At 43.5% G+C, this 27234-nt stretch overlaps 1 protein-coding gene and 1 long non-coding RNA gene across 3 annotated transcripts in view; one reads left to right on the top strand and one right to left on the bottom strand.

Annotated features, from left to right (window-relative positions):
• LOC127915580 (isthmin-1-like) overlaps positions 1 to 27234 on the bottom strand; it is a 67688-nt gene that overhangs the window by 28069 nt on the left and 12385 nt on the right. The window contains 3 exon segments of the mRNA XM_052495827.1: positions 12237 to 12555; positions 15269 to 15345; positions 15348 to 15492. Of these exon segments, the coding sequence (XP_052351787.1) occupies positions 12237 to 12555; positions 15269 to 15345; positions 15348 to 15492 (541 nt within the window).
• On the top strand, positions 929 to 6242 carry LOC127915644 (uncharacterized). 2 transcript variants are annotated; one of them, XR_008091493.1, is made up of 4 exons: positions 929 to 1033; positions 1129 to 1227; positions 1288 to 2176; positions 6159 to 6242. It is a non-coding gene; the product is annotated as an uncharacterized LOC127915644 (long non-coding RNA). The 2 variants fall into 2 exon arrangements; XR_008091485.1 differs by lacking the exon at positions 6159 to 6242 and having other exon boundaries at positions 1288 to 2218.

Genomic DNA, 27234 nt, shown 5'->3' with positions numbered 1-27234 from the left:
ACGAGGTAGTAATGAGTCAGAGTACAGGGAGGGGTACAGGGAGGTAGTAGTGAGTCAGTGTACCTGGGGTACACTGGTAGTAGTGAGTCAGTGTCCTGGGCTACGAGGTAGTAATGAGTCAGTGTCCTGGGGTAACACAGGTAGTTGTGAGTCGGTGTCCTGGGGTACAAACCAGGAGGTAGTAGTGAGTCAGTGTCCTGGGCTACGAGGTAGTAATGAGTCAGTGTCCTGGGGTACAAACGAGGTAGTAATGAGTCAGTGTCACTGGGGTACAAACCAGGGAGGTAGTAATGAGTCAGTACAAACCTGGGGTAACACACTGGTAGTAATGAGTCAGTGTCCTGGGTTAACACACTGAGGTAGTAATGAGTCAGTGTCACACTGTAATAATTACAAACCAGGTTAGTTGTGAGTCGGTGTAATAATTACAAACGTTAGGTAGTAGTGAGTCAGTGTCCTGGGGTTAACAGGTAGTAATGAGTCGGTGCACTGGGGTCATGGACGGAAGGATCATGGAGGGATTGTGAGGGGCCATGTAGAGGGGGTGGGGGGTCATGGATAGGGTGTGGGGGTCATGGTGGGGGGTCATGGATAGGTTGTGGGGTCATGGATAGGGTAATTACAAACCAGGGGGTCATGGTGGGGGGTGTAATAATTACACACCAGGGGGTCATGGATGGGGTGTGGGGGGTCATGGTACAAACCAGGGGGGCGTCATGGATTGGGTGTGGTGTCATGGATGGTCATGGGGGGGATGGAGTCTTGGAGGGGGGATAATAGTTCCCTTTGACTTTGACTCTCAGACAAGCTTACACACTCACTCACACACACAGGGCAGAGTGAGTGTTTTCAGTGTTTACAAAAACACACCAGGAAGCATTTGGCAACAAAACAAACAATATAATTCAGGAAAGCTCTACTACACACCAGGGAGGTTAACACACTGTAATAATTACACACCAGGGAGGTTAACACACTGTAATAATTACACACCAGGGAGGTTAACACACTGTAATAATTACACACCAGGGAGGTTAACACACTGTAATACACCAGGGAGGTTAACACACTGTAATAATTTAACACACTGTAATAATTACACCAGGGAGGTTAACACACTGTAATAAGGTTAACACACTGTAATAATTACACACCAGGGAGGTTAACACACTGTAATAATTACACACCAGGGAGGTTAACACACTGTAATAATTACACACCAGGGAGGTTAACACACTGTAATAATTACACACCAGGGAGGTTAACACACTGTAATAAACCAGGGAGGTTAACACACTGTAATAATTACAAACCAGGGAGGTTAACACACTGTAATAATTACAAACCAGGGAGGTTAACACACTGTAATAATTACACACCAGGGAGGTTAACACACTGTAATAATTACACACCAGGGAGGTTAACACACTGTAATAATTACACACCAGGGAGGTTAACACACTGTAATAATTACACACCAGGGAGGTTAACACACTGTAATAATTACACACCAGGGAGGTTAACACACTGTAATAATTACAAATGAGGTGTAAAAAAAATCAAATCAAATAGTTTTGTTTTAGCATAAGACACATTCAAATGAGTCTGGGCTGGGGTTGGTTCAGTCCAGTGTTTTTCTGGAAGTGGGGGCTGAAATGCCAAGAAATCCTCTTTTACTTCCAATTAGCATTGATGGGATCAGTTTGATAATCATACCTGGAAACCTTTCCTCTGCCCGGGCTCAGGAGAACGTTTTTTCACATGTAGAGTTCTCTTACATGTGAACTGCAAATATGATTATCCACATGTGAATGTTTTTACGTGAAAAGTGCATAATCGATTCTCACGTTGAACGTTTTTAACGTTGAAACCGCACATTCCAATTCACATGTGAGGTGAAAACATGCTATTTTTTCCACACATGTGAAACGGTGTTGTTAACATGTGGACTCCAAATGTAAATACATTACATGTGAAACGGTGTTGTTAACATGTGGACTCCAAATGTAAATACATTACATGTGAAACGGTGTTGTTAACATGTGGACTCCAAATGTAAATACATTACATGTGAAACGGTGTTGTTAACATGTGGACTCCAAATGTAAATACATTACATGTGAAACGGTGTTGTTAACATGTGGACTCCAAATGTAAATACATTACATGTGAAACGGTGTTGTTAACATGTGGACTCCAAATGTAAATACATTACATGAAACGGTGTTGTTAACATGTGGACTCCAAATGTAAATACATTACATGTGAAACGGTGTTGTTAACATGTGGACTCCAAATGTAAATACATTACATGTGAAACGGTGTTGTTAACATGTGGACTCCAAATGTAAATACATTACATGTGAAACGGTGTTGTTAACATGTGGACTCCAAATGTAAATACATTACATGTGAAACGGTGTTGTTAACATGTGGACTCCAAATGTAAATACATTACATGTGAAACGGTGTTGTTAACATGTGGACTCCAAATGTAAATACATTACATGTGAAACGGTGTTGTTAACATGTGGACTCCAAATGTAAATACATTACATGTGAAACGGTGTTGTTAACATGTGGACTCCAAATGTAAATACATTACATGTGAAACGGTGTTGTTAACATGTGGACTCCAAATGTAAATACATTACATGTGTTGTTAACATGTGGACTCCAAATGTAAATACATTACATGTGAAACGGTGTTGTTAACATGTGGACTCCAAATGTAAATACATTACATGTGAAACGGTGTTGTTAACATGTGGACTCCAAATGTAAATACATTACATGTGAAACGGTGGTTAACTCCAAATGTAAATACATTACATGTGAAAGGTGTTGTTAACATGTGGACTCCAAATGTAAATACATTACATGTGAAACGGTGTTGTGTTGTTAACATGTGGACTCCAAATGTAAATACATTACACGGTGTTGTTAACATGTGGACTCCAAATGTAAATACATCACATGTGAAAGTTAACATGTGGACTCCAAATGTAAATACATCACATGTGAAACCAGTTGTTAACATGTGGACTCCAAATGTAAATACATTACATGTGAAACGGTGTTGTCTATCTCAAATGTAAATACATTACATGTGTGTTGTTAACATGTGGACTCCAAATGTAAATACATTACATGTGAAACGGTGTTGTTAACATGTGGACTCCAAATGTAAATACGTTAACATGTGTTGTTAACATGTGGACTCCAAATGTAAATACATTACATGTGAAACGGTGTTGTTAACATGTGGACTCCAAATGTAAATACATCACATGTGAAACGGTGTTGTTAACATGTGGACTCCAAATGTAAATACATTACATGTGAAACGGTGTTGTTAACATGTGGACTCCAAATGTAAATACATCACATAACGGTGTTGTTAACATGGACTCCAAATGTAAATACACACATGTCGGTGTTGTTAACTCAAATGTAAATACATTACATGTGAAACAGTGTTGTTACATTACATGTTAACATGGACTCCAAATGTAAATACATTACATGTGAAACAGTGTTGATGTGGACTCCAAATGTAAATACATTACATGTGAAACGGGACATGTGGACTCCAAATGTAAATACATTACATGTATGTTCAAATGTAAATACATTACATGTGAAACGGTGTTGTTAACATGTGGACTCCAAATGTAAATACATTACATGTGAAACGGTGTTGTTAACATGTGGACTCCAAATGTAAATACATTACATGTGAAACGGTGTGTTAACATGTGGACTCCAAATGTAAATACATTACATGTGAAACGGTGTTGTTAACATGTGGACTCCAAATGTAAATACATCACATGTGAAACGGTGTTGTTAACATGTGGACTCCAAATGTAAATACATTACATGTGAAACGGTGTTGTTAACATGTGGACTCAAATGTAAATACATTACATGTGAAACGGTGTTGTTAACATGTGGACTCCAAATGTAAATACATTACATGTGAAACGGTGTTGTTAACATGTGGACTCCAAATGTAAATACATTACATGTGAAACGGTGTTGTTAACATGTGGACTCCAAATGTAAATACATCACAGTGAAACGGTGTTGTTAACATGTGGACTCCAAATGTAAATACATTACTGTGAAAGTGAGACAAAGTAAATACATTACATTGAAACGGTGTTGTTAACATGTGGACTCCAAATGTAAATACATTACCGGTGTTGTTAACATGTGGACTCCAAATGTAAATACATTACATGTGAAACATGTGGTGTTGTTAACATGGACTCCAAATGTAAATACATTACATGTGAAACGGTGTTGTTAACATGTGGACTCCAAATGTGAGACAAATGTAAATACATTACATGTGAAATGTTAACAGGACTCCAAATGTAAATACATTACATGTGAAACGGTGTTGTTAACATGTGTTGTTAACATGTGGACTCCAAATGTAAATACTACATGTCGGTGTTGTTAACATGTGGACTCCAAATGTAAATACATCACTGTGAAAGTTGAGACTCCAAATGTAAATACATTACATTGATGTACCAGGACACTACAGTCGGTGTTGTTTTCTCCAAATGTTTACTGTACGGTGTTGTTAACATGTGGACTCCAAATGTAAATACATCACATGTGAAACGGTGTTGTTAACAGTAAATACATTACTTGTTAACATGTGGACTCCAAAGGACATTACTACGGTGTTGTTAACATTCTCCAAATGTAAATACATTACATGTGAACGGTGTTGTTAACATGTGGACTCCAAATGTAAATACATTACATTGAAACGGTGTTGTTAACATGTGGACTCCAAATGTAAATACATTACATGTGAAACGGTGTTGTTAACATGTGGACTCCAAATGTAAATACATTACATGTCGGTGTTGTTAACATGGACTCCAAATGTAAATACATTACATGTGAAACGGTGTTGACTCCAAATGTGGACTGGACTCCAAATGTAAATACATTACATGTGACGGTGTTGTTAACATGTGGACTCCAAATGTAAATACATTACATGTGAAACGGTGGTTAACATGTGGACTCCAAATGTAAATACATTACATGTAGTCTATCTCCAAATGTTCTACAGTGAAACGGTGTTGTTAACATGTGGACTCCAAATGTAAATACATCACATGTGAAACGGTGTTGTTAACAGGACAAATGTAAATACATTACATGTCGGTGTTGTTAACATGTGGACTCCAAATGTAAATACATTTCGGTGTTGTTAACATGTGGACTCCAAATGTAAATACATTACATGTGAACGGTGTTGTTAACATGTGGACACATCACCGGTGTTGTTAACAGACTCCAAATGTAAATACATTACATGTGAAACGGTGTTGTTAACTGGACTCCAAATGTAAATACCTGTTAACTGTGGACTCCAAATGTAAATACATTACAGCGGTGTTGTTAACATGTGGACTCCAAATGTAAATACACACATAGTGTTGATGTGGACTCCAAATGTAAATACATTACCGGTGTTGATGTGGACTCCAAATGTAAATACATTACATGTGAAACGGTGTTAACTGGACTCCAAATGTAAATACATTACATGTGAAACGGTGTTGTTAACATGTGGACTCCAAATGTAAATACATCACATGTGAAACGGTGTTGTTAACATGTGGACTCCAAATGTAAATACATTACATGTGAAACGGTGTCTTAACATGTGGACTCCAAATGTAAATTTACATGTGACAGCGGTGTTGTTAACATGTGGACTCCAAATGTAAATACATCACATGGACACTGTTAACATGTGGACTCCAAATGTAAATACATTCTGTGTTGTTAACATGTGGACTCCAAATGGCGGTGTTGTTAACATGTGGACTCCAAATGTAAATACATTACATGTGACACATGTGGACTCCTAAATACTACCTGTTTAACATGTGGACTCCAAATGTAAATACATTACATGTGAAACGGTGTTGTTAACATGTACTCCAAAGTAAATACACCCCTGGTTAACATGTGGACTCCAAATGTAAATACATTACTATGTGGACTCCAAATGTAAATACATTACATGTCTGTTGTTAACATGTGGACTCAAATGTAAATACATTACATGTCGGTGTTGTTAACATGTGGACTCCAAATGTAAATACATTACTGTGAAGGTGTTGTTAACATGTGGACTCCAAATGTAAATACATTACATGTGAAACGGTGTTGTTAACATGTGGACTCCAAATGTAAATACATCCATGTGGCTCAACATGGAAAACAGTTACTAAGAGCAGCTGTGAGATCACAGTCTATCTCCTGTTTCTGTAGTGAGACAGCTTGATGTACAGGACTCCCCCTGGACAGGACACTAGTCTATCTCCTGTTTCTGTAGAGAGACAGCTTGCTGTACCAGGACACTAGTCTATCTCCTGTTTCTGTAGAGACAGCTTGCTGTACCAGGACACTAGTCTATCTCCTGTTTCTGTAGTGAGACAGCTTGCTGTACCAGGACACCCCCTGGACAGGACACTAGTCTATCTCCTGTTTCTGTAGAGAGACAGCTTGATGTACCAGGACACCCCCTGGACAGGACACTAGTCTATCTCCTGTTTCTGTAGAGAGACAGCTTGATGTACCAGGACACTAGTCTATCTCTCTGTTTCTGTTCCTACCAGGACACCCCTGGACAGGACACTAGTCTATCTCCTGTTTCTGAGAGGCAGCTTGCTGTACAGGACACCCCTGGACAGGACACTAGTCTATCTCCTGTTTCTGTAGTGAGACAGCTTGATGTACCAGGACACCCCTGGACAGGACACTAGTCTATCTCCTGTTTCTGTAGAGAGACAGCTTGATGTACCAGGACTCCCCCTGGACAGGACACTAGTCTATCTCCTGTTTCTGTAGTGAGACAGCTTGATGTACCAGGACACCCCTGGACAGGACACTAGTCTATCTCCTGTTTCTGTAGTGAGACAGCTTGATGTACCAGGACACCCCTGGACAGGACACTAGTCTATCTCCTGTTTCTGTAGTGAGACAGCTTGATGTACCAGGACACTAGTCTATCTCCTGTTTCTGTAGTGAGGCAGCTTGATGTACCAGGACACCCCCTGGACAGGACACTAGTCTATCTCCTGTTTCTGTAGTGAGACAGCTTGATGTACCAGGACACCCCCTGGACAGGACACTAGTCTATCTCCTGTTTCTGTAGTGAGACAGCTTGATGTACCAGGACACTAGTCTATCTCCTGTTTCTGTAGAGAGACAGCTTGCTGTACCAGGACACTAGTCTATCTCCTGTTTCTGTAGAGAGACAGCTTGCTGTACCAGGACACTAGTCTATCTCCTGTTTCTGTAGTGAGACAGCTTGCTGTACCAGGACACACTATCTCCTGTTTCTGTAGAGAGGCAGCTTGATGTACAGGACACCCCCTGGACAGGACACTAGTCCATCTCCTGTTTCTGTAGTGAGACAGCTTGATGTACCAGGACACTAGTCTATCTCCTGGTTCTGTAGTGAGACAGCTTGATGTACAGTACACCCCCTGGACAGGACACTAGTCTATCTCCTGTTTCTGTAGTGAGACAGCTTGATGTACCAGGACACTAGTCTATCTCCTGGTTCTGTAGAGAGAGACAGCTTCCTGTACCAGGACACTAGTCTATCTCCTGTTTCTGTAGTGAGACAGCTTGATGTACCAGGACACCCCTGGACAGGACACTAGTCTATCTCCTGTTTCTGTAGAGACACGGCTTGATGACAGGACACTAGTCTGTCTCCTGTTTCTGTAGAGAGACAGCTTGATGTACCAGGACACCCCTGGACAGGACACTAGTCTATCTCCTGTTTCTGTAGAGAGACAGCTTGATGTACAGTACACCCCCTGGACAGGACACTAGTCTATCTCCTGTTTCTGTAGAGACGGCTTGATGTACCAGGACACCCCCTGGACAGGACACTAGTCTATCTCCTGTTTCTGTAGAGAGACAGCTTGATGTACCAGGACACTAGTCTATCTCCTGTTTCTGTAGAGAGACAGCTTGCTGTACCAGGACACTAGTCTATCTCCTGTTTCTGTAGAGAGACAGCTTGCTGTACCAGGACACTAGTCTATCTCCTGTTTCTGTAGAGAGACAGCTTGCTGTACCAGGACACTAGTCTATCTCCTGTTTCTGTAGAGAGACAGCTTGATGTACCAGGACACTAGTCTTTCTCCTGTTTCTGTAGTGAGACAGCTTGATGTACCAGGACACCCCCTGGACAGGACACTAGTCTATCTCCTGTTTCTGTAGAGAGACGGCTTGATGTACCAGGACACTAGTCTATCTCCTGTTTCTGTAGAGAGACAGCTTGATGTACCAGGACACTAGTCTATCTCCTGTTTCTGTGAGAGACAGCTTGATGTACCAGGACACCCCTGGACAGGACACTAGTCTGTCTCCTGTTTCTGTAGTGAGACAGCTTGATGTACAGTACACCCCTGGACAGGACACTAGTCTATCTCTTGTTTCTGTAGAGAGAGACAGCTTGATGTACCAGGACACTAGTCTATCTCCTGTTTCTGTAGAGAGAGACAGCTTCCTGTACCAGGACAGTCCAATAGTCGACAACTAGATAGTTGTCCATCATCTGTGATTAAACATTGGATTTCAGTTTGAACAAGAACGTAACAGATGGATAAATTATATTTCTTGTCTCTCCATAACACCCACATTCCTCTGTAACTGTTGTTATGTTGGAGTCGGTGGACAGGCTGAGACACGGTTGAGGATGTTACGGCGAGGAGGGCGAATTCTTCCACAGCAGATTTATCTACCTAGCGGACCAGTTGAGAATGTTATGAGTGTTTGTTGTGTGGCAGCGCTAACGGAAGTGGTCACACACACATGTACACACGCACACACACGTACACACACACACACACACATGTACACACACACACACACACACACACACACACACACACACACACACACACACACACACACACACACACACACACACACACACACATGTACACACACACACACACACACACGTACACAAACATGTACACACACGCACACACGCACACACACACATGTACACACCCACACACACACACATGTACACACACACACACACACACACACACACACACACACACACACACACACACACACACACACACACACACACACACACACACACACACACACACACACACACACACAGTAGTTATTATGGTGTCAGCTATCTGCTAACTACTGTAGTTATTATGGTGTCAGCTAACTACACTGTAGTTATTATGGTGCCAGCTAACTACACTGTAGTTATTATGGTGTCAGCTTACTGCTAACTACACTGTAGTTATTATGGTGCCACCTAACTACACTGTAGTTATTATGGTGTCAGCTATCTGCTAACTACACTGTAGTTATTACGGTGTCAGCTATCTGCTAACTACACTGTAGTTATTACGGTGTCAGCTATCTGCTAACTACACTGTAGTTATTATGGTGTCAGCTATCTGCTAACTACACTGTAGTTATTATGGTGTCAGCTATCTGCTAACTACACTGTAGTTATTATGGTGTCAGCTAACTACACTGTAGTGATTATGGTGTCAGCTAACTACACTGTAGTGATTATGGTGTCAGCTAACTACACTGTAGTGATTATGGTGTCAGCTAACTGCACTGTAGTGATTATGGTGTCAGCTAACTACACTGTAGTGATTATGGTGTCAGCTAACTACACTGTAGTGATTATGGTGTCAGCTAACTACACTGTAGTGATTATGGTGTCAGCTAACTACACTGTAGTGATTATGGTGTCAGCTAACTACACTGTAGTGATTATGGTGTCAGCTAACTACACTGTAGTTATTATGGTGTCATCTGCTATCTGCTAACTACACTGTAGTTATTATGGTGTCAGCTAACTACACTGTAGTTATTATGGTGTCAGCTAACTACACTGTAGTTATTATGGTGTCAGCTAACTACACTGTAGTTATTATGGTGCCAGCTAGCTACACTGTAGTTATTATGGTGTCAGCTATCTGCTAACTACACTGTAGTTATTATGGTGTCAGCTAACTACACTGTAGTTATTATGGTGCCAGCTAACTACACTGTAGTGATTATGGTGCCAGCTAACTACACTGTAGTGATTATGGTGCCAGCTAACTGCACTGTAGTGATTATGGTGTCAGCTAACTACACTGTAGTGATTATGGTGTCAGCTAACTACACTGTAGTGATTATGGTGTCAGCTAACTACACTGATTAGTTGATTATGGTGTCAGCTAACTACACTGTAGTTATTATGGTGCCAGCTAACTACACTGTAGTTATTATGTGTGTACACAGTTATCTGCTGCCAACTACACTGTAGTTATTATGGTGTTATTATGGTGTCAGCTAACTACACTGTAGTTATTATGGTGCCAGCTAACTACACTGTAGTTATTATGGTGCCAGCTAACTACACTGTAGTTATTATGTGCCAGCTAACTACACTGTAGTTATTATGGTGTCAGCTAACTACACTGTAGTTATTATGGTGTCAGCTAACTACACTGTAGTTATTATGGTGTCAGCTAACTACACTGTAGTTATTATTGTGCCAGCTAACTACACTGTAGTTATTATGGTGTCAGCTATCTGCTAACTACACTGTAGTTATTATGGTGTGCTAACTACACTGTAGTTATTATCTGCTAACTACACTGTAGTTATTATGGTGTCAGCTATCTGCTAACTACACTGTAGTTATTATGGTGTCAGCTATCTGCTAACTACACTGTAGTTATTATGGTGTCAGCTATCTGCTATATACACTGTAGTTATTATGGTGTCAGCTAACTACACTGTAGTTATTATGGTGTCAGCTATCTGCTAACTACACTGTAGTTATTATGGTGTCAGCTATCTGCTATCTACACTGTAGTTATTATGGTGTCAGCTATCTGCTAACTACACTGTAGTTATTATGGTGTCAGCTATCTGCTAACTACACTGTAGTTATTATGGTGCCAGCTAACTACACTGTAGTTATTATGGTGTCAGCTATCTGCTATCTACACTGTAGTTATTATGGTGTCAGCTATCTGCTATCTACACTGTAGTTATTATGGTGCCAGCTAATTACACTGTAGTTATTATGGTGTCAGCTATCTGCTATCTACACTGTAGTTATTATGGTGTCAGCTATCTGCTAACTACACTGTAGTTATTATGGTGTCAGCTATCTGCTATCTACACTGTAGTTATTATGGTGTCAGCTATCTGCTAACTACACTGTAGTTATTATGGTGTCAGCTATCTGCTAACTACACTGTAGTTATTATGGTGCCAGCTAACTACACTGTAGTTATTATGGTGTCAGCTATCTGCTATCTACACTGTAGTTATTATGGTGTCAGCTATCTGCTAACTACACTGTAGTTATTATGGTGTCAGCTATCTGCTAACTACACTGTAGTTATTATGGTGTCAGCTATCTTCTAACTACACTGTAGTTATTATGGTGTCAGCTAACTACACTGTAGTTATTATGGTGTCAGCTAACTACACTGTAGTTATTATGGTGCCAGCTAACTACACTGTAGTGATTATGGTGCCAGCCAGCTAACTACACTGTAGTGATTATGGTGCTAGCTATCTGCTAACTATCAGAACCAGACCTCTAGTTATTAGCTAGGTCACATCAGAACCAGACCTCTAGACTGTCTATCTGCTAAGTCCCATCAGAACCAGACCTCTAGACTGTCTATGTAGCTAGGTCCCATCAGAACCAGACCTCTAGACTGTCTATGTAGCTAAGTCCCATCAGAACCAGACTTCTAGACTGTCTATGTAGCTAGGTCCCATCAGAACCAGACCTCTAGACTGTCTATGTAGCTAGGTCCCATCAGAACCAGACTTCTAGACTGTCTATGTAGCTAGGTCCCATCAGAACCAGACCTCTAGACTGTCTATGTAGCTAGGTCCCATCAGAACCAGACCTCTAGACTGTCTATGTAGCTAGGTCCCATCAGAACCAGACCTCTAGACTGTCTATGTAGCTAGGTCCCATCAGAACCAGACCTCTAGACTGTCTATGTAGCTAGGTACCATCCGAACCAGACCTCTAGACTGTCTATGTAGCTAGGTCCCATCAGAACCAGACCTCTAGACTGTCTATGTAGCTAGGTACCATCAGAACCAGACCTCTAGACTGTCTATGTTGCTAGGTCCCCTCACACACACACAACACTCACCATATTCAGTCTGAGACTTGCTGGTGCCTCCTCCTCCTCCTCCTCCTGTGCCTCCTCTCCTCTCCCAGTCCCCAAGTGGCTTTAGGAAGTTACTATCCTCTGTGTTACCAACACCTCCTTTACCTCCCCCTCGTCCTTCTCCTTCTCCCCTGTAGGGCGCCTGCTCCTCGGGCCTGCGGGGGGTCGAGGCCGAGGAGGAGGTGGAGGAGGATTTCCACCAGTCTCTCCAGTTGGGAGCAGCCCATCCTGGTTTGTTCTCTTTCCTCAGGCCTTTCTCAGGCTCTGCTGCCTCTAGACCGTCCACCACCTCTATGGTCACCTGGAGGAGAGAGAGAGAGAGAGAGAGAGAGAGAGAGAGGCTCAGGGTCAAAGGTCAGAGTCTGTCTGGAGAAACAACTGCCCATTACGTATTGGAGTTGTACTTCATCAATGTCTGCATTGTTTCCTTCTAATACTACATTCTAGATATTTCTGACACAAAATACCAGTTGCTCTGATCTAACGATCACCCTTGAGCAGTCCCACTGAGCCCGTCTGGGTAGCAGCAGTCAAATTTAATGTGGTCCTGACTCCCTCCCCTCCTTCCCTTTTTGTCCTTCCTAACTCCTGTGCCTCCCAGAAGAGAGGGGCGAACCTCCACCCCAATACAATGCCCCAACTACCCCCTCACCCACCTCAATCCTCTCCACCTAAACAGTGAGTTCAAAGGGTCTGCTCAACCTTCTCCAGGACATGAAGGGTCTGCTCAACCTTCTCCAGAACATGAAGGATCTGCTCAACCTTCTCCAGGACATGAAGGGTCTGCTCAACCTTATCCAGGACATGAAGGATCTGCTCAACTTTCTCCAGGACATAATATATAATAATATATGCCATTTAGCAGACGCTTTTATCCAAAGCGACTTACAGTCATGTGTGCATACATTCTACGTATGGGTGGTGCCGGGAATCGAATCGAACCCACTACATGAAGGGTCTGCTGAACCTTCTCCAGAACATGAAGGGTCTGCTCAACCTTCTCCAGGACATGAATGATCTGCTCAACCTTCTCCAGGACTTGAAGGATCTGCTCAACCTTCTCCAGGACATGAAGGGTCTGCTCAACCTTCTCCAGGACATGAAGGATCTGCTCAACCTTCTCCAGGACATGAAGGATATGCTCAACCTTCTCCAGAACATGAATCTTAGGATCAAAGAGGTCCCCCCCATACTCTCATCCTCCTCTCACAGACCCCTCACTCATTGGTTCAATCGCTCCTTCTCCCCAGACCTGCTCCCTTTCTTCCTGCATCTTGAGATACCTATACCCTTCTCGTCTCCTCCTATACCCTAAACCCCCTCTGTCTTAATGTTGTCTCTTCTCCTCGTCTCCTCCTATACCCTGAACCCCCTCTGTCTTATTGTTGACTCTTCTCCTCGTCTCCTCCTATACCCTGAACCCCCTCTGTCTTAATGTTGTCTCTTCTCCTCGTCTCCTCCTACCCTACCCCCCTGTCTTAACCCCCTCTGTCTTAATGTTGTCTCTTCTCCTCGTCTCCTCCTATACCCTGAACCCCCTCTGTCTTATGTTGTCTCTTCTTCGTCTCCTCCTATACCCTGAACTCTTCTTAATGTTGTCTCGTCTCCTCCTATACCCTGAACCCCCTCTGTCTTAATGTTGTCTCTTCTCCTCGTCTCCTCCTATACCCTGAACCCCCTCTGTCTTAATGTTGACTCTTCTCCTCGTCTCCTCCTATACCCTGAACCCCCTCTGTCTTAATGTTGTCTCTTCTGAACCCCCTCGTCTCCTCCTATACCCTGAACCCCCTCTGTCTTAATGTTGACTCTTCTCCTCGTCTCCTCCTATACCCTGAACCCCCTCTGTCTTATTGTTGACTCTTCTCCTCGTCTCCTCCTATACCCTGAACCCCCTCTGTCTTATTGTTGACTCTTCTCCTCCTAGACAAAGACAGAGAGAGAGAGAGAGAAGTGGGGAGATGGAAAGACAGAGACAGACAGACAGAGAGAGAGAGAGACAGAGAGACCGGCAGAGACAGAGAGAGAGAGGGAGAGAAGTGGGGAGATGGAAAGACAGAGAGAGAGAGAGAGAGAGACAGGGACAGAGAGAGAGAGGGAGAGAGAGAGACAGAGAGAGAGAGGGAGAGAGAGAGACAGGCAGAGACAGAGAGAGAGAGAGAGGGAGAGAGAGAGAGGGAGAGAGAGAGACAGAGAGAGAGAGGGAGAGAGAGAGACAGGCAGAGACAGAGAGAGAGACAGAGAGAGAGGGGGGGCAGAGAAAGGGGGTAGTGATGTGCACCAGTGTATCCTGCCTCTTCCTGTTTGCTCTTCCTGCTCGGTGTGCTTGGGCAGCCATGTGGTCACACACACACACACACACACACACACACACACACACACACACACACACACACACACACACACACACACACACACACACACACACACACACACACACACACACACACACACACACACACACACACACACACACACACAATGTTCTTCGTGGGGACCTAAAATGTATTTCCATTCAAAATCCTATTTTCTCTAAACCTAACCCTTACCATAACACTAACCTTGACCGGTAACCCTAAACCTTACCATAACACTAACCTTGACCGGTAACCCTAAACCTTACCATAACACTAACAAGTAACCCTAACCCTTACCATAACACTAACAAGTAACCCTAACCCTTACCATAACACTAACAAGTAACCCTAACCCTTACCATAACACTAACCCTGACCGGTAACCCTAAACCTAACCATAACCCTATACCCTAACCCTATACACTAACCCTATACGCTAACCCTATACCCATACCCTATACCCTATCCATAATTGTAACTGTAACCTAATTCTAATCCCTAAAATTATATGAGACTTTTTCCTCACGGGGAACCTGGGAAATGTCCCGACGAGGGAGAATATTCCTTGTTTCACTGTCCTACTTTGTGGCTTTTTAGGTCCCATACGGTTAGAAGAACCAACCAACTCCCTTTATTCATCTGTCTGTGTCTCAGTGTTACCTGTATGTTGGGGTTCTGTCTGTTTATATCAGCCTTGGAGAGGTCAGGGAAGTTGCTGAGGTCCAGGAGGAAGGCCCCGGCCCGTCTTTCTGCAGGCTGCCTCCGGTAGCCTGACTCTGGGCCCAAGGGAGGGCAGCAGGCCTCTGGGCTGACCGGTGCTCTGGTCCTCTCCGCTCCCCTGGGCCCTGGTGGGCTGATGAACTGCTCTCTTCTCTGACATTATTCTAGAAGACGGGGAGGGAGAGAGAGGGGGAAGCGAGAGAGAACGAGAGGGGGAGAGAGGGAGAGAGAGGGGGAAGTGAGAGAGAACGAGAGGGGGAGAGAGAGAGAGAGAGAGAGAGAGAGAGAGAGAGAGAGACAGAGAGAGAGAGAGAGAGAGAGAGGGGGTGAGGGGGAGGGCGAGGGGGAAGTGAGAGAGAACGAGAGGGGAGAGAGAGAGAGGGAGAGAGGGGGAGCGAGAGAGAGATATTCCTTTAGATTACTTGATCATAAGGATGTAAATTTCCTTCATGATCCCCAAACAGAGGATCCAATCTAACCATAAACTATCTGAAAATGATTATCATGCTACGAAGAAAATAACACACAAGTCACAGTCGCCTGCAAGTCACCTGGACAAAGTTCAGTTCACTCAACTACGTCAATTACCTGAAGTCAGACAAAGCAAGTGTACGTGAGCTTTTTGTTGTTGTTGTTCGCCTGTATTTAACCAGGTAGGCTAGTTGAGAACACCTTTATTTAACCAGGTAGGCTAGTTGAGAACACCTTTATTTAACCAGGTAGGCTAGTTGAGAACACCTTTATTTAACCAGGTAGGCTAGTTGAAAACACCTTTATTTAACCAGGTAGGCTAGTTGAAAACACCTTTATTTAACCAGGTAGGCTAGTTGAAAACACCTGTATTTAACCAGGTAGGCTAGTTGAGAACACCTTTATTTAACCAGGTAGGCTAGTTGAGAACACCTTTATTTAACCAGGTAGGCTAGTTGAGAACACCTTTATTTAACCAGGTAGGCTAGTTGAGAACACCTTTATTTAACCAGGTAGGCTAGTTGAGAACACCTTTATTTAACCAGGTAGGCTAGTTGAGAACACCTTTATTTAACCAGGTAGGCTAGTTGAAAACATCTTTATTTAACCAGGTAGGCTAGTTGAAAACACCTTTATTTAACCAGGTAGGCTAGTTGAGAACACCTTTATTTAACCAGGTAGGCTAGTTGAAAACACCTTTATTTAACCAGGTAGGCTAGTTGAAAACACCTTTATTTAACCAGGTAGGCTAGTTGAAAACACCTGTATTTAACCAGGTAGGCTAGTTGAAAACACCTTTATTTAACCAGGTAGGCTAGTTGAAAACACCTTTATTTAACCAGGTAGGCTAGTTGAAAACACCTTTATTTAACCAGGTAGGCTAGTTGAAAACACCTGTATTTAACCAGGTAGGCTAGTTGAAAACACCTTTATTTAACCAGGTAGGCTAGTTGAGAACACCTTTATTTAACCAGGTAGGCTAGTTGAGAACACCTTTATTTAACCAGGTAGGCTAGTTGAAAACACCTGTATTTAACCAGGTAGGCTAGTTGAAAACACCTTTATTTAACCAGGTAGGCTAGTTGAAAACACCTGTATTTAACCAGGTAGGCTAGTTGAAAACACCTTTATTTAACCAGGTAGGCTAGTTGAGAACACCTTTATTTAACCAGGTAGGCTAGTTGAGAACACATTTATTTAACCAGGTAGGCTAGTTGAAAACACCTGTATTTAACCAGGTAGGCTAGTTGAGAACACCTTTATTTAACCAGGTAGGCTAGTTGAAAACACCTGTATTTAACCAGGTAGGCTAGTTGAGAACACCTTTATTTAACCAGGTAGGCTAGTTGAAAACACCTGTATTTAACCAGGTAGGCTAGTTGAGAACACCTTTATTTAACCAGGTAGGCTAGTTGAGAACACCTTTATTTAACCAGGTAGGCTAGTTGAGAACACCTTTATTTAACCAGGTAGGCTAGTTGAGAACACCTTTATTTAACCAGGTAGGCTAGTTGAGAACACCTTTATTTAACCAGGTAGGCTAGTTGAGAACACCTTTATTTAACCAGGTAGGCTAGTTGAGAACACCTTTATTTAACCAGGTAGGCTAGTTGAGAACACCTTTATTTAACCAGGTAGGCTAGTTGAAAACACCTTTATTTAACCAGGTAGGCTAGTTGAAAACACCTTTATTTAACCAGGTAGGCTAGTTGAAAACACCTTTATTTAACCAGGTAGGCTAGTTGAAAACACCTTTATTTAACCAGGTAGGCTAGTTGAAAACACCTTTATTTAACCAGGTAGGCTAGTTGAAAACACCTTTATTTAACCAGGTAGGCTAGTTGAGAACACCTTTATTTAACCAGGTAGGCTAGTTGAGAACACCTTTATTTAACCAGGTAGGCTAGTTGAGAACACCTTTACTTAACCAGGTAGGCTAGTTAAGAACACCTTTATTTAACCAGGTAGGCTAGTTGAGAACACCTTTATTTAACCAGGTAGGCTAGTTGAAAACACCTTTATTTAACCAGGTAGGCTAGTTGAGAACACCTTTATTTAACCAGGTAGGCTAGTTGATAACACCTTTATTTAACCAGGTAGGCTAGTTGAGAACACCTTTATTTAACCAGGTAGGCTAGTTGAGAACACCTTTATTTAATCAGGTAGGCTAGTTGAGAACACCTTTATTTAACCAGGTAGGGTAGTTGAGAACACCTTTATTTAACCAGGTAGGCTAGTTGAGAACACCTTTATTTAACCAGGTAGGCTAGTTGAGAACACCTTTATTTAACCAGGTAGGCTAGTTGAGAACACCTTTATTTAACCAGGTAGGCTAGTTGAAAACACCTTTATTTAACCAGGTAGGCTAGTTGAAAACACCTTTATTTAACCAGGTAGGCTAGTTGAGAACACACTTATTTAACCAGGTAGGCTAGTTGAAAACACCTTTATTTAACCAGGTAGTCTAGTTGAAAACACCTTTATTTAACCAGGTAGTCTAGTTGAAAACACCTTTATTTAACCAGGTAGGCTAGTTGAAAACACCTTTATTTAACCAGGTAGGCTAGTTGAAAACACCTTTATTTAACCAGGTAGGCTAGTTGAAAACACCTTTATTTAACCAGGTAGGCTAGTTGAAAACACCTGTATTTAACCAGGTAGGCTAGTTGAGAACACCTTTATTTAACCAGGTAGGCTAGTTGAGAACACCTTTATTTAACCAGGTAGGCTAGTTGAGAACACCTTTATTTAACCAGGTAGGTCAGTTGAGAACACCTGTATTTAACCAGGTAGGCTAGTTGAGAACACCTTTATTTAACCAGGTAGGCTAGTTGAGAACACCTTTATTTAACCAGGTAGGCTAGTTGAGAACACCTTTATTTAACCAGGTAGGCTAGTTGAAAACACCTTTATTTAACCAGGTAGGCTAGTTGAAACACCTTTATTTAACCAGGTAGGCTAGTTGAAAACACCTTTATTTAACCAGGTAGGCTAGTTGAAAACACCTTTATTTAACCAGGTAGGCTAGTTGAAAACACCTTTATTTAACCAGGTAGGCTAGTTGAAAACACCTTTATTTAACCAGGTAGGCTAGTTGAAAACACCTGTATTTAACCAGGTAGGCTAGTTGAGAACACCTTTAATTAACCAGGTAGGCTAGTTGAGAACACCTTTATTTAACCAGGTAGGCTAGTTGAAAACACCTTTATTTAACCAGGTAGGTCAGTTGAGAACACCTGTATTTAACCAGGTAGGCTAGTTGAGAACACCTTTATTTAACCAGGTAGGCTAGTTGAGAACACCTTTATTTAACCAGGTAGGCTAGTTGAGAACACCTTTATTCAACCAGGTAGGCTAGTTGAGAACACCTGTATTTAACCAGGTAGGCTAGTTGAGAACACCTTTATTTAACCAGGTAGGCTAGTTGAGAACACCTTCATTTAACCAGGTAGGCTAGTTGAGAACACCTTTATTTAACCAGGTAGGTTAGTTGAGAACACCTTTATTTAACCAGGTAGGCTAGTTGAGAACACCTTTATTTAACCAGGTAGGCTAGTTGAGAACACCTTTATTTAACCAGGTAGGCTAGTTGAGAACACCTTTATTTAACCAGGTAGGCTAGTTGAGAACACCTGTATTTAACCAGGTAGGCTAGTTGAGAACACCTGTATTTAACCAGGTAGGCAAGTTGAGAACACCTTTATTTAACCAGGTAGGCTAGTTGAGAACACCTGTATTTAACCAGGTAGGCAAGTTGAGAACACCTTTATTTAACCAGGTAGGCTAGTTGAGAACACCTTTATTTAACCAGGTAGGCTAGTTGAGAACAACTGATTTAACCAGCAAGGCTAGTTGAGAACACCTTTATTTAACCAGGTAGGCTAGTTGAGAACACCTTTATTTAACCAGGTAGGCTAGTTGAGAACACCTTTATTTAACCAGGAAAGGCTAGTTGAGAACACCTTTATTTAACCAGGTAGGCTAGTTGAGAACACCTTTATTTAACCAGGTAGGCTAGTTGAGAACACCTTTATTTAACCAGGTAGGCTAGTTGAGAACACCTTTATTTAACCAGGTAGGCTAGTTGAACACCTTTATTTAACCAGGTAGGCTAGTTGAGAACACCTTCCCAGTTTAACCAGGTAGGCTAGTTGAGAACACCTTTATTTAACCAGGTAGGCTAGTTGAGAACACCTGACCCAGTCTAAACCAGGTAGGTTAGTTGAGAACACCTGTATTTAACCAGTCCAAACCAGTAGGCTAGTTGAGAACACCTGTATTTAACCAGGTAGGCTAGTTGAGAACACCTGTATTTAACCAGGTAGGCTAGTTGAGAACACCTTTATTTAACCAGGTAGGCTAGTTTAGAACACCTGTATTTAACCAGGTAGGCTAGTTGAGAACACCTGTATTTAACCAGGTAGGCGACTCTGGGAGAACACCTATATTTAACCAGGTAGGCTAGTTGAGAACACCTGTATTTAACCAGGTAGGCTAGTTGAGAACACCTGTATTTAACCAGGTATGCTAGTTGAGAACACCTGTATTTAACCAGGTATGCTAGTTGAGAACACCTGTATTTAACCAGGTAGGCTAGTTGAGAACACCTGTATTTAACCAGGTATGCTAGTTGAGAACACCTGTATTTAACCAGGTAGGCTAGTTGAGAACAAGTTCTCATTTACAACTGCGACCTGGCCAAGATAAAGCAAAGCAGCGCGACACATGGAATAAACAAGCGTACGGTCAAAAACACAATAGAAAAGTCTATATACAGTGTGTGCAAATGTAGTGAAATTGGGGAGATAAGGACAACCACTGTGTCAGGGTGAAAGACAACATATGCAGTCAAGTTGACCTTCCTTAAACCAACAGAAAGAGAACCATTTCTTATGGCTCAGGTCTCCTGTTATTTCTGTGCCAGTTTGAGGGATGGGGAGGGTCAGTCTCTTCCTGTACAGCTGCCCCTCCATAGAGACCTAGCTGACCTGACCCCCATAAAGAAACACTTAGCTCCATTCAACCAGTCTAAACCAGCTGTCCCAGTCCAAACCAGCTGACCCAGTCTAAACCAGCTGTCCCAGTCTCACACTAGAGGGCAGAAGGTTCAACCAGTCTAAACCAGCTGACCCAGTCTAAACCAGCTGACCCAGTCTAAACCAGCTGTCCCAGTCTCACACTAGAGGGCAGAGGGTTCAACCAGTCTAAACCAGCTGACCCAGTCTAAACCAGCTGACCCAGTCTAAACCAGCTGTCCCAGATAACCTTCTCTTCCTGGTCCAAACCAGCTGTCCCAGTCCAAACCAGCTGTCCCAGTCCAAACCAGCTGACCCAGTCCAAGCCAGCTGCCCCAGTTTAAACCAGCTGACCCAGTCCAAACCAGCGGACCCAGTCTCTTTTGGGTGGACAGAAAACCACTCCTCAGTCATCTGTCTGACAGAAACACATGCACGCAAGGAAGTTGCTCAGAACTCTGGCACAATATGGGCTCTGTAGGGGCCCTAAAGGAAGTTGCTCACAACTCTGGGACAAAATGGGCTCTGTAGGGGCCCTAAAGGAAGTTGCTCAGAACTCTGGGACAATATGGGCTCTGTAGGGGCCCTAAAGGAAGTTGCTCAGAACTCTGGGACAATATGGGCTCTGTAGGGGCCCTAAAGGAAGTTGCCCAGAACTCTGGGACAAAATGGGCTCTGTAGGGGCCCTAAAGGAAGTTGCTCAGAACTCTGGGACAATATGGGCTCTGTAGGGGCCCTAAAGGAAGCTGCTCACAACTCTGGGACAATATGGGATCTGTAGGGGCCCTAAAGGAAGCTGCTCAGAACTCTGGGACAATATGGGCTCTGTAGGGGCCCTAAAGGAAGTTGCTCAGAACTCTGGGACAATATGGGATCTGTAGGGGCCCTAAAGGAAGCTGCTCACAACTCTGGGACAATATGGGCTCTGTAGGGGCCCTAAAGGAAGTTTCTCAGACTCTGGATGCATTACAAATGTAAACTACATGCGGGTACACCACCAGGCATAGAGCGAGAGAAGGACATCACACTCTGGTCCTCACAGTGACACTAGACATACTGGACAACCTTACCCCTACAGGAGGATCTCTGTGTATTTCTTGTTGCGCTACACGTGATTACACAGGTGATATTTCTCCTTGTAGTTTAATAAAGAGCTTTCAGACAAGACAAGTGGGTGGGGGGGACCCCAGACCCCAGACCTTCCCTATAATCAAAGGAAGGACATGAACTCTAACCAAAGCTCCTCTATCTCAATCAAAACACAGAATGTCATCATTTTGATCACCAGAACGTACAAACAAAGTCGTTAAAAATGCAAAAGATGGAAGTGCGGCTATTGAAACATTTAGAATATGAGAAGAACGACGCACAACTGCCACCACAAAGAGCCTTTAAGACCAGGATTGGCTGGGAGCTAAACAGGACATGGTAAGGGCTCATTTCAGCACGGCAGGATACACACACACACAGCCCTGGCCCCCAGCCACTGTCCAGCCCTCCATATGAACATCACAGGAACCTCTGTGGTTGTTTCAGGGTGGTCTAAGATCAGATGGCCATGTGATAACCTTCTCTTCCTGGCCCTCAGAAGTACCTGTTTGTAATTGAACTCCTGAGAGAGGAAAGAAGGGCTCTTCTGGACAGGCACACTCATTTCATCCTACAGATATCTGGAGAAACAGGAAACAGTCTCCCACAGATATCTGGAGAAACAGGAAACAGTCTCCCACAGATATCTGGAGAAACAGGAAACAGTCTCCTACAGATATCTGGAGAAACAGGAAACAGTCTCCTACAGATATCTGGAGAAACAGGAAACAGTCTCCTACAGATATCTGGAGAAACAGGAAACAGTCTCCTACAGATATCTGGAGAAACAGGAAACAGTCTCCTACAGATATCTGGAGAAACAGGAAACAGTCTCCTATAGATATCTGGAGAAACAGGAAACAGTCTCCTACAGATATCTGGAGAAACAGGAAACAGTCTCCAACAGATATCTGGAGAAACAGGAAACAGTCTCCTATAGATATCTGGAGAAACAGTCTCCTACAGATACCTGGAGAAACAGGAAACAGTCTCCTATAGATATCTGGAGAAACAGGAAACAGTCTCCTACAGATACCTGGAGAAACAGGAAACAGTCTCCTACAGATATCTAGAGAAACAGGATACAGTCTCCTACAGATATCTGGAGAAACAGGAAACAGTCTCCTACAGATATCTGGAGAAACAGGAAACAGTCTCCTATAGATATCTGGAGAAACAGGAAACAGTCTCCTACAGATACCTGGAGAAACAGGAAACAGTCTCCTACAGATATCTAGAGAAACAGGATACAGTCTCCCACAGATATCTGGAGAAACAGGAAACAGTCTCCTACAGATATCTGGAGAAACAGGAAACAGTCTCCTATAGATATCTAGAGAAACAGGATACAGTCTCCCACAGATATCTGGAGAAACAGGAAACAGTCTCCTACAGATATCTGGAGAAACAGGAAACAGTCTCCTACAGATATCTGGAGAAACAGGAAACAGTCTCCTACAGATATCTGGAGAAACAGGAAACAGTCTCCTACAGATATCTGGAGAAACAGGAAACAGTCTCCTACAGATATCTGGAGAAACAGGAAACAGTCTCCTATAGATATCTGGAGAAACAGGAAACAGTCTCCTACGGATATCTGGAGAAACAGGACACAGTCTCCCACAGATATCTGGAAAAACAGGAAACAGTCTCCTACAGATATCTGGAGAAATTGTTCTTCTGCCACCACACTTCACAGGTGAAACAGTCTCCCACAGATATCTGGAGAAACAGGATACAGTCTCCTACAGATATCTGGAGAAACAGGAAACAGTCTCCCACAGATATCTGGAGAAACAGGAAACAGTCTCCTACAGATATCTGGAGAAACAGTCTCCTACAGATATCTGGAGAAACAGTCTCCTACAGATATCTGGAGAAACAGGAAACAGTCTCCTACAGATATCTGGAGAAACAGGAAACAGTCTCCTACAGATATCTGGAGAAACAGGAAACAGTCTCCTACAGATATCTGGAGAAACAGGAAACAGTCTCCTACAGATATCTGGAGAAACAGGAAACAGTCTCCTACAGATATCTGGAGAAACAGTCTCCCACAGATATCTGGAGAAACAGGAAACAGTCTCCCACAGATATCAGTAGAAACAGGAAACAGTCTCCTACAGATATCTGGAGAAACAGTCTCCGACAGATATCTGGAGAAACAGGAAACAGTCTCCTACAGATATCTGGAGAAACAGGAAACAGTCTCCTACAGATACCTGGAGAAACAGTCTCCTATAGATATCTGGAGAAACAGGAAACAGTCTCCTACAGATATCTGGAGAAACAGGAAACAGTCTCCTATAGATATCTGGAGAAACAGGAAACAGTCTCCTACAGATATCTGGAGAAACAGGAAACAGTCTCCTACAGATATCTGGAGAAACAGGAAACAGTCTCCTACGGATATCTGGAGAAACAGTCTCCTACAGATATCTGGAGAAACAGGACACAGTCTCCTACAGATATCATGCAGCCTACCTTTGGGCCAATCCAGTTATCCCAGTGTGGACCTAAGTCCAGTGTTATAGAGCCTTTAAGACCCGTTATTCATGCTAGATCTTCCCCCTTTCTTCGCCACCAAGGAAGTGTTTTCATTTGAAGATCAAAACAATTTCTCAGGTAATCCGGGGCCTGGTGAGGATTTTGTTCTCCCCCTCTCCTCACACCCTGAAAACCCATGAATGAAACTCCGCACACAGAGGTCCTATTTTTACCCCCTTTTCCTGCTTCCTCCTTTTTCACTTTGCCAGGAGATTAGGAGGAGGAGGCAGAGAAGACGAGTAGATGAGGAGGAAGAGAAGAGGAGAAGACGAGGAGCAGAAAAGGGGATGAGGAGGGAGAGGAGGAGGAGGAGAGGGGAAGGAGGAGGAGAAGAGGAGAAGACGAGGAGCAGCCAAAAGGGGATGAGGAGGGAGAGGAGGAGGAGGAGAGGGGAAGGAGGAGGAGAGGAAGAGGAGAAGACGAGGAGCAGAAAAGGGGATGAGGAGGGAGAGGAGGAGGAAGAGGAGAAGACGAGGATTGCAGTCAAAAGGGGATGAGGAGGGAGAGGAGGAGGAGGAGAGGGGAAGGAGGAGGAGGAAGAGGAGAAGGAGGATGTTTTCCAATGGGTAACCACTCAGGGGGCAGTCCCCCCTGGGGAAAGGGACAGGAAATGAAGGCAGGGTACACTGGGCCCAGATGCTGCTGCTCAACCAGCTGCCCCCCGGTGGCGAGGATATTGAGCCACCACACTTCTGTTTTCTTTCTGTCTCATCTCTCAAACTTGGCAAACTGTATATTTTGTTTTAAAATATTTGACTTTAAATCAGTTAAAGCTACAATATGTAACTTTATGGACGAACTGTTCCCCCAAATTCACATAGAAATGTGAGTTATAGATCTGTCATCCTCATTGAAAGCAAGTCTGAGAGGCGGTAGATCTGTTCTGTGTGTGCTATTTCTGTGCTTCCCGTTCATCAATTTTGTTTTTGAATCTTGTACTTTTGGTTTGTACACCAGCTTCAAACAGTTGAAAATACAATATTTTCGGTAATGGACAATGTATTTCACCAGCGGTTTAGATGGTACAATGATTCTCTGCCACCACACTACAGTTACTTGTTTTGTCACATAAAACTGAAATTGGGCAAACTATCAGATTAAAATTTTAGCAACCAGGAAATGGAGGATAGCGCTTTCTGCATAGTGCATCTTTAACACAAGGAGAAGGAGGACATCGCATTTGCAGATTGTAAATCACTTGACTATTACGGTGTTGTGGAGATCAACTGGGAAGAAACGCCCCGATTCCAAGGTCAAAGGTCAACTCATACAACGTGAATAGGTTGTAATTGCCTAAATAAGATGTTAATGTGTTATTGTTCCTCTGTGAGGTGGAAGTCTCATCTTCCTGTGAGTCGGCGGTGAGGATATTGTTCCTCGGTGGAAGTCTCATCTTCCTGTGAGTCGGTGGTGAGGATATTGTTCTCCTGCCACCACACTTCCTGTGAGTCGGTGGTGAGGATATTGTTCCTCGGTGGAAGTCTCATCTTCCTGTGAGTCGGTGGTGAGGATATTGTTCTCCTGCCACCACACTTCCTGTGAGTCGGTGGCGAGGATATTGTTCTCCTGCCACTACACTTCCTGTGAGTCGGTGGTGAGGATATTGTTCTCCTGTCACCACACTTCCTGTGAGTCGGTGGTGAGGATATTGTTCTCCTGCTACCACACTTCCTGTGAGTCGGTGGTGAGGATATTGTTCTCCTGCCACTACACTTCCTGTGAGTCGGTGGTGAGGATATTGTTCTCCTGCCACTACACTTCCTGTGAGTCGGTGGTGAGGATATTGTTCTCCTGCCACCACACTTCCTGTGAGTCGGTGGTGAGGATATTGTTCTCCTGCCACTACACTTCCTGTGAGTCGGTGGTGAGGATATTGTTCTCCTGCCACCACACTTCCTGTGAGTCGGTGGTGAGGATATTGTTCTTCTGCCACCACACTTCCTGTGAGTCGGTGGTGAGGATATTGTTCTCCTGTCACCACACTTCCTGTGAGTCGGTGGTGAGGATATTGTTCTCCTGTCACCACACTTCCTGTGAGTCGGTGGTGAGGATATTGTTCTCCTGTCACCACACTTCCTGTGAGTCGGTGGTGAGGATATTGTTCTCCTGCCACCACACTTCCTGTGAGTCGGTGGTGAGGATATTGTTCTCCTGCCACCACACTTCCTGTGAGTCGGTGGTGAGGATATTGTTCTCCTGCCACCACACTTCCTGTGAGTCGGTGGTGAGGATATTGTTCTCCTGCCACTACACTTCCTGTGAGTCGGCGGTGAGGATATTGTTCTCCTGCCACTACACTTCCTGTGAGTCGGTGGTGAGGATATTGTTCTTCTGCCACCACACTTCCTGTGAGTCGGTGGCGAGGATATTGTTCTTCTGCCACCACACTTCCTGTGAGTCGGTGGCGAGGATATTGTTCTTCTGCCACCACACTTCCTGTGAGTCGGTGGTGAGGATATTGTTCTTCTGCCACCACACTTCCTGTGAGTCGGTGGTGAGGATATTGTTCTCCTGTCACCACACTTCCTGTGAGTCGGTGGTGAGGATATTGTTCTTCTGCCACCACACTTCCTGTGAGTCGGTGGCGAGGATATTGTTCTTCTGCCACCACACTTCCTGTGAGTCGGTGGCGAGGATATTGTTCTTCTGCCACCACACTTCCTGTGAGTCCGTGGCGAGGATATTGTTCTTCTGCCACCGCACTTCCTGTGAGTCGGTGGTGAGGATATTGTTCTCCTGCCACCACACTTCCTGTCCGCCAACGCTGGGTCTAAAAAAGGTCTA

The sequence above is a fragment of the Oncorhynchus keta genome, chromosome 3, assembly GCF_023373465.1.
Source record: "Oncorhynchus keta strain PuntledgeMale-10-30-2019 chromosome 3, Oket_V2, whole genome shotgun sequence".
NCBI classification, from domain to species: domain Eukaryota; kingdom Metazoa; phylum Chordata; class Actinopteri; order Salmoniformes; family Salmonidae; genus Oncorhynchus; species Oncorhynchus keta.
Note: the sequence above shows the minus strand (reverse complement) of the source record. Positions and strands in the feature narration are given on the sequence as shown.